At 59.2% G+C, this 8,594-nt stretch overlaps 1 protein-coding gene across 9 annotated transcripts in view; it reads left to right on the top strand.

The window, feature by feature from the left end:
- The window catches only part of HIC2 (HIC ZBTB transcriptional repressor 2), a 35,528-nt gene extending 26,934 nt beyond the window's left edge, over positions 1–8,594 (top strand). For all 9 annotated transcript variants that reach the window (XM_034948769.3, XM_034948762.3, XM_063603241.1 and 6 more), the window contains one exon: positions 2,073–8,594. In XM_034948769.3, the coding sequence (XP_034804660.1) occupies positions 2,073–3,894 (1,822 nt within the window). In that variant the 3' untranslated portion in view covers positions 3,895–8,594. The remainder of the gene's footprint in view (positions 1–2,072) is intronic.

The raw sequence follows: 8,594 nt of genomic DNA, 5'->3' as shown, positions 1-8,594 counted from the left end.
TGAGGCGCAGGGGAGGGAGGACCGCCACTGGCCCCTTTCCCCGGAGTTTCTGGGTGGCACACAGCCCCACAGCTCGGCCTCTATCTGTCTGACCCGTGGTCCTTTGTGTGCACATAGCACTGGGCAGTGTGGAGGGAGCCTGGAGGCCACTGCCCTCTTCCAGTCCCCTTGCCAGTCTCGGGGTACCAGGTGTCTGGGTGCTGGCAGAGCCGGCACTGATGTTTTCTGGGGGCTAGGTTACTGGGGCCAAGTGTGGAAGCCACACCTTGGGGGCTCTTTGTCCCTGCGTGGTGGGTTGAGGGGGGCAGGGAGTGGAGGAGGATTGGTTCATGAAGTCTCCAGCCCATGAGCACCCTCCTGAACTGCTGTGGGCTGGGCTGCTAGGCAGAGAGCCGCTGGCGGGTGCTTGCTGCCTCTTGCTGTTAGGCTCTGAGTGCCAGCGGTGTTCCAGGCTGTGTTGCACCCTTGCGTGTTCACATTGAGCTCTGGCACCTTCAGGGGCCTGTGAATGTTAGGGTTTTTCTTTGTCTTTGCAAACAAGGGTAGGCATGAGGCTCGGGAGAGTTTCTGTCATGAGAAGGTTGGGTAGGGTGGGACCCTTTCCAGGCCTCTGCTCTGGGAGGCAGGGCTGGACACTCTGGGAGGGGCAGTAGATCCCAGAGGGCGGTAGGCTCAGAGTAGTTCAGCTGCTGAGAGACGGGACCCTGAACTGCGAGGCTCAGAGCTGCCTGTGGGCCCCGCTGCTCGGTTGTCCGTCAGCCATGAGGAAAGTTCATGTTTTCACTGGCCCCCTACCCTGTGGAAGCCTGTGAGCCTATCCGGGGCACAGGTGGCCACCTGGACACTGGCATGCCTTCCCCAGCACCCTCCTGCTGAGCCATTCTCTGAGGGACTCTGGTAGGGGTGAGAGGATGGAGCTGGGAGTACTGCGTTTTGTACTGGGTAGTTGGGCTTAGGGCTGAGGATGGCTTTGAGTCATTCAAAGCCTTCCAGAGTCATTCTTTCTACCGCCGGCCACAGTCCTTGCCTCTGCCCTTGGAGAGACATTTCCCTCCTCCCCCCGGGGTCCATCTGGTGCCCACTGTGCACCCATTTGCCCTGCCCTTGCACTCCCACTGTGGGGTGCCTGGTCCATGGCAGAGGAGGCTGCTCAGTGGGGATGGGAAGCGTGGCGAGGAGCACCCGCTCTCAGAACCCCATGTCTTGCTGCTGCATAAGCAGGAACACACCTGGGCCGGCAGGGTTCCTGCAGAGACCAGCGGCGTCAGTGTGTTTCTTGCTTACTGATCTCAGTTAGTGCCTGTGCCATTCTGTGTGATGGAGGCCAGCTGTCCACCTTTCCTAGGCCCAGATGGCGCTGCCCGTCCTAGAGAGGACGGAGGGTTCAGGTGGTGCCAGGTGCTTGGCCTGAGCTACCTTTCCTCCTTGGCAGCTGGAAGCCCAGGCTGGGGCAGCACTTGGCGCCCGCCCAGAGTGCGAGGCGGCCCAGGGCCTTGGGGAGAGGCAGGGCTGGCTGCAGGCTGACTGCAGCATCTGGGAGGCAGCAACATGACTGCTGGCAGTTTGATTTGGGCCCTGCCGTATTTCAAAAGGAACCACCATTTAGTTTTGGGGGATTTTTGCCAGCTTTCAAGACAAGCTCCTCTCACGCAGTCCTCTGCTTCCCGAAGTTTAAAGCCATCTGGTCATTTTTGGGTCCCCTTCTGGTCCCTGAGGGTGTGTGATCAACTTCATTTAGTGTAGAGACAGTAGCCCGGGCTGTGAAACCAAATGCAAATCCCAGTTTCTCTATTTGTCCCCTCATCACCCTCCACCTCCATTTTCTCATTAGTGCAAATGGGGCAGGGGCCTCTGTCCCTTCTCAGTTTGAGTCCTCAGTGAGGTGACACGTGTACTGCGCCTGCATGTGGTGGGCACTGTGGGCTTATGTGCCGTGTACTGTGCCGCAGGGGCTGCTGCCCTATGTGGGGTCAGTTCTGAGGCCCTTTGCCTCGTCGAGCCCCACCGTGCCCCAGAGCCCTGGTCCGAGTGTGCCAGTCATCTGACGCATGCATGCCTGTTCTTGCCCACAGGTGGTGCGCGTGGGCAGGGCGCGGGGACATGGGGCCCGACATGGAGCTGCCCAGCCACTCGAAGCAGCTCCTGCTGCAGCTGAACCAGCAGAGGACCAAGGGCTTCCTGTGTGATGTCATCATCATGGTGGAGAACTCCATCTTCCGGGCCCACAAGAACGTCCTAGCCGCCAGCAGCATCTACTTCAAGTCCCTGGTCCTGCACGACAACCTCATCAACCTGGACACAGACATGGTCAGCTCCACAGTGTTCCAGCAGATCTTGGACTTCATCTACACAGGCAAGCTGCTGCCCAGCGACCAGCCAGCCGAGCCCAACTTCAGCACCCTCCTCACTGCCGCCAGCTACCTCCAGCTGCCCGAGTTGGCAGCCCTCTGCCGCCGCAAACTCAAGCGAGCCGGCAAGCCCTTTGGCTCTGGGAGGGCGGGGTCCGCTGGCATGGGGCGGCCCCCCCGCAGCCAGCGGCTGTCCACGGCCTCTGTCATCCAAGCTCGGTATCAGGGGCTCGTGGATGGGCGCAAGGGGGCCCACACCCCCCAGGAGCTCCCCCAAGCCAAAGGCTCAGACGATGAACTCTTTCTTGGTGGCTCTAACCAGGATAGCGTGCAAGGTCTGGGCCGGGCCGTCTGCCCAGCTGGCGGGGAGGCGGGTCTGGGGGGCTGCAGCAGCAGCACCAACGGGAGCAGCGGGGGCTGCGAGCAGGAGCTGGGCTTGGACCTGTCCAAGAAAAGCCCACCCTTGCCCCCTGCCACCCCAGGTCCCCACCTCACTCCCGATGACGCAGCCCAGCTGAGCGACAGCCAACATGGCTCGCCCCCTGCGGCCTCTGCCCCTCCCGTTGCCAACAGTGCCTCTTATTCTGAGCTGGGGGGCACCCCTGATGAGCCCATGGATCTGGAGGGGGCCGAGGACAACCACCTGAGCCTGCTGGAGGCGCCTGGTGGGCAGCCTCGGAAGAGCCTCCGGCACTCCACTCGGAAGAAGGAGTGGGGCAAGAAGGAGCCTGTGGCTGGCTCCCCCTTTGAGCGGAGAGAAGCAGGGCCCAAGGGTCCCTGCCCGGGAGAGGAGGGTGAGGGGGTCGGGGACAGGGTTCCCAATGGCATCCTGGCTGGTGGGGCTGGCCCTAGCGGGCCCTATGGGGAGCCCCCCTACCCCTGCAAGGAGGAGGAGGAGAACGGCAAGGATGCAAGTGAAGACAGTGCGCAGAGCGGGAGCGAGGGGGGCAGCGGCCACGCCAGCGCCCACTACATGTACCGGCAGGAGGGCTACGAGACGGTGTCCTACGGGGACAACTTGTATGTGTGCATCCCCTGCGCCAAGGGCTTCCCCAGCTCTGAGCAGCTCAATGCGCACGTGGAGACTCACACGGAGGAAGAGCTGTTCATCAAGGAAGAGGGGGCCTACGAGACAGGCAGTGGGGGTGCCGAGGAGGAGGCCGAGGACCTGTCAGCACCCAGTGCGGCCTACACGGCTGAGCCCCGGCCCTTCAAGTGTTCGGTCTGCGAGAAGACCTACAAGGACCCAGCCACGCTGCGGCAGCACGAGAAGACGCACTGGCTGACACGGCCCTTCCCCTGCAACATCTGTGGCAAGATGTTCACACAGCGCGGCACCATGACGCGTCACATGCGGAGCCACCTGGGCCTGAAGCCCTTCGCCTGCGATGAGTGTGGCATGCGCTTCACCCGTCAGTACCGCCTCACGGAGCACATGCGTGTGCACTCAGGCGAGAAGCCTTACGAGTGCCAGCTGTGCGGGGGCAAGTTCACCCAGCAGCGCAACCTCATCAGCCACCTGCGCATGCACACCTCCCCCTCCTAGAAGCCAAAGACCCGCGGGCGCCCTCTGCCACCTTGCTCCCCGGGAACCCATGGAAGGAGAAGCGAGGTGATGCAGCAGCAGGGGCGAGACCCTGGGTCCAGTGGAGGCTCCGGGTGGCCCCTCTGGCCCCCACTGCCCACACCCAGAGCTTTAATGGACAGTCCGTACCAAGCAGAGCCGAGAGGAGGGAAGCCAGGGGTCCCAGCCCGTCTACCTCCCCATCCCACCCAGGCCCCCAGCTCCCCGCGGGGGCCACCGCAGGGCCTGTGGGCTGGGTCACGTGGGTCTCGCTGGGACCTGGTCCCTTTGTTGCAGGCGGCTTGGAGAAAGGGCAGTGGGACGCTGGCCACGGCCAGGGTGGTGTCGGGAGCAGGCCTCACCCTGCTGGCCGTGTCTGTGTGTGTGCACGTGTGCTTGTGTCTGTGCGGGCGCGTGCAGCCCTGGTTCTGCAGGGAACAGGTGCTGGGGGTGCAGATCCCTCCCTCCTTGAGCCAGGGTGGCACTGCTCACTGGCGCTGGGACAGTCAGGGTGACCCCACCGCCTACCTCTCTACAACTAAAGAGCCCTCTGGGCCTGTGTTGCTGTTATTCCTACTGATCTGTTCCTCTGTTTTTCTTTTTGATTTTTGTTTTTTAAACCAAAACAAACAATAGCTTATTTTCTTTCCGCCCCCTCCAGGGCTGAGCCTGGGTCTGAAGACTGAATGTAACAGGGGCCGCTGGCACTCCTGCGTGTCCCCCGGCTCTGGCGCTGCAGGGGTGTCGGCGCGCCACCTCTCCAGGCCCCAGAAGCCCTTCTTGCCCAAAGGCTTCCCTGGTCCCTGAGCCCTGCCTCGGCTGCCTCAGGGGAGAGTGCTTTTCCTGTAGTTTCCAAGGAATATTCTTTGTTTAGAGGTACTTGTTTTTTATTAAGAGAAAAACCAGTGTAACGTTTATGTGACTGTTTGAACTGGAAGGTCTGGGGTTCCGGGGGGTGGGGGGAGGCTAGACTCAATGCCGGGGCCGTCGGTACTCTTGTTTTCATTTGTGTGCGTGTGTGTGTGTGTGTGTGTGTGTATGTGTGGTGTGTGCCGTATGCATGGGCAGATGTTTCGCTTTCCCTCCTTCCTCACTGAACAAGGTGGAGACTTCTGACCTTTTGCTACCTCTTGAATTCATGACAACGATATGTTGGTGACTGGCAGTGGAAGCCCTTGACACTCTTGTTTTCCTTCGCTTAGCACCTAGGAAGTCGTGTGCAGGAGCCAGCAGGGCGCCAAGTGGCCCAGTGCCTGCAGCTCACCTGTGGGTTTTCCCTTTGAGCCTTGGGCCACATCCACCTCGAGGGGACCCTTGCACCCCGGGCACACAAACCTCTGTGGTATAGGTGAGGGGTGTGAGGCCCCAGCCTGGAGCCAGGCACTGGGTGCTGACAGGGGAACCATGAGGAGGGTGGCAGGTCTTTGCAGCTCCCGGCCAGGGTGAGGCGGAAGTGAGCCCTCATCCTGCCACTCCTATCCTCCATTCCTGCAAGAGTTTTAAGCTTGAGAGAGCTGACCACAGGGCACCCCGGGGAACAGGGATGGCACTTCCCTGAGCAGTCCTGGTCCCCGGCCACTGTCTCGGGGCCCACCTCTCGCCCCTCATCTTGGGCTTAGCCAGCCTCAGATACTTCTGTGGGCCCTGAAGTGGGCTCTCAAGGCCAGACCAAGGTTGCTGATCTCAGTCCCACTGTCTTCAGCCAGCTGAAGCTGTGGGGCTGGGCTGGCAGCCTTTATTGTCATCTTGCTTCACCATTTTTTTTCTCTCTCTCTTTTCATTCTATTTTAAGTTTAGACCAAAAAAATACAGAGTCATCCCCTACCCCCACCCCTCTAGAGACCCTCCAGCTAAAAACAGAGCCTGAGTTCAGGGACCCAAGTGGTGAGCAGCGTGTTTTGGGGGTGAGGGAGCTTGGGCAGATGAGGCTCCTGGCTGAGCCCTCCCTGTGGTGATCCCAGCCTAAGATGGCCCCTCTTCCCTCCTGGTGGGAGACAGAGGACTGGACCCTGGGTCTCAGGTTCCAGCAAGTCAGGTTAGGGACCTGGGGGGAGGAGACCCATGGACTTCACCCATACTCAGTGAGGGGGCTCCTGCTGTCCTGACGCCACCCCGCCCCATCAGCACTTAAGCCACACGACACAAAGTCTGTACCGCACGGGAAGTGTTCACGCGCCTGGCCGTGTGCATGGCCTCCCGGGCTGTGGGCAGCCGCATCTGTGAGGTGACTCGTGAAAGTAGGTGATTCCTTTGCAGAACTTCAGGGACTGGGAGCAGAGGCCCCTCACTCAATGACGTTTGTGCGACATAGTATTGTATCCACCTTAGTATTGTATCGAGCCTTTTCTGTATTTTAATGAGAAAGCAGAACACTAGTTTCCTATTTAAGACTTTAAGGGTTTGTGGGGCGGGGCGGGATTAACACAACATTTGGCTTTGTTTTCTTTTTCCTTTGATTTCCACGTCAGGTGTGTGCGAGTGTGTGTGTGTGGAGATGTTAAGAGCCTCACAAGGAAACTGGGTTATTGGAGGCCAAGGCGGCTTACAGTTCTCTGCGTTCGTCACTTAATTCCTGAATGTTTCGGAGAAACAGGAATCAGAAAATAGCAGATATCATGTAGGAAAGAGAGGATAAACAAAGAAAAAAGAAAAAAAAATAAGCTCATACCCAAATTCACAAAGCCTATTTTTTAAACCAAAGCACATTTTGAATGAGTATGGAACCTCCATGGGCTCAGAAAAAAGATGCTAATATATTTATCTCATTGTTTACATAAGCTTTTACAGTTTCAGACCTCAGCAGCTGTAAGGCCAGTCCAGGGAACCCTCCCTTGCTGCTGGAAGCCCTTCTGAGTTGGCCCTGGAGTGGCTCACGGGCAGAGAAGGGTAGCCCTGGGGCTGGGGGAGGGATTGGAAGCCTCCCTGGAGTCACCTGAGCCCTCGTCCCCATTCCCAGGGCCCCTCCAAGCCCAGCTGGCACCAAAGAGCTTGGGCCCGTGCTGACCAGCCCCCAAGGCCCTCTGGCCGGACCACGCTGGTCCTGACCAGCTAGCCTACGCGGGGATGGCCGTCAGTTCTGGCCACAGGACCCGAGTCTGGGCTTGGGTCCCCCTGCTGCTCTGCCCGTGACCCTTGGGGATGGGTTGATGCGAGGGTCCCACTCAAGCCAAAAAGCCGGGACCTTTGCGCAGCTCTGTCGACTCTGGTGGGTCCCCACTCTTGGGGACCCCCTAACCCCACCCCAGGCAGCGGAAGGGGCTGACTGGGTCTGGTCCTTACCAACATAGACGGTGCAAACACTCTTAACAGTGTTGTTTTTGTATCAATGTTTGTGCAGTGATGAATGTATTTATTTCTCAGACTTGGGGCGAGTGAGCGGGTGGCAGGCCGGGCTCCGCCACTGCATGCTCCCGCCGGACCGAGCCCCAGCAAGGGCTCCTCCAGGATTGCAAAAAAAAGGAAGAGAAAAGATGAACCTTTAAGCAAATAAGAATCTCAGAGACTCGCAGCATAGCCATACACCTCAGCCTGTGAAATGAACAATCCGGACCCTCACCGACTTTCCCCACCTCAGGCAGCCCTGTGTGTTTACCGTTCATCACCACTCGGGGGCACCGGGCCGCCCACCCACTCCCCCAATCCGTCAGTATTCACTGGACCTCAGGCCCTGTGCAGGAGTGCGATCTGGGCTGGGCCGCTGGGCAGGCTGACCCCCTGCCCTCCTGCGGCCATCCTGAGTTGGGGTGAGGCCTGGGCAGCCGGAGGGCAGGGCTCAGGGAGCAGGAGGCTGCATCCGTCCACCCCCAGGCGTGGGGGACAAAAGCCAAAGGTGCCAGGCCTTAGAGCAGACAAGGGCTCTCAGCCCTGGCATGCCCCCTAAAGGGACCAAGGTCCTCCTATTTCCCAGAACCCCGTTGGGGCAGATGTTACTGAACCTGTGAATCAGACGCCAGGAGTGAGGGCTGGGGAGGGACCTAACTGGAGCCTCAGTCTGACATTCCACGCCGGGGTGGGGGTGGGCATGAGCGGTGGGAACTGAGGCTGCCCAGGACCCCCTTCCTAGGATGCCCCGGCTTCAGTCACCCCACTTTAACTTTCTACCAGGACCCCCTCCCCCTACCTCACCTTGCTATTTATTGCTGTAATTTATTGACCTCAAAAATGCTGCATAACAGACCTCACTGGGGCAGGGAGGATCCCCAGGGCTCCCACCCTCCACTTGGCGGGCCCCGTGGGGCCAGGTGCTGAGGGGAGCCTCTCTACCCCACCCATCACTAGCTTCCCTCTGCCCTCCCCCACCCCGGGGGGACCCAGGTTGGGCACTGGCTCATTTCTCGCAAATACCTCGAAGGGGAGGGGGGAGGGATGGGGTTATAGCTGTTTTGTTTAATTGGAACTGGAAGAGGGATCATGTTTTGTTTTATGCCCTTCCCAGAAGGGGGGAGGGACACCGGGATCGCACTCCTGTACTGGCCACCGCCGCTGTCACTTGTCACATTGAGTTCATGTCCCTTGAGAGTTTGTATAAATTCAGGTCAGAGCTGCAGCTACACAGCTGCCCAGTGTCATAGAAAAGCAATTCACCAACGACTGATCTCTCCATTCAGAAGTGTGCAGTCTTAAATGTACAGCGATAAGAAACTGTTATTTTATGATCTTTTCATTAAAAGCTTGATTGAAAA

The sequence above is a fragment of the Pan paniscus genome, chromosome 23, assembly GCF_029289425.2.
Source record: "Pan paniscus chromosome 23, NHGRI_mPanPan1-v2.0_pri, whole genome shotgun sequence".
Classification (NCBI taxonomy): domain Eukaryota; kingdom Metazoa; phylum Chordata; class Mammalia; order Primates; family Hominidae; genus Pan; species Pan paniscus.
This window is presented reverse-complemented; position numbering and strand designations above follow the sequence as displayed.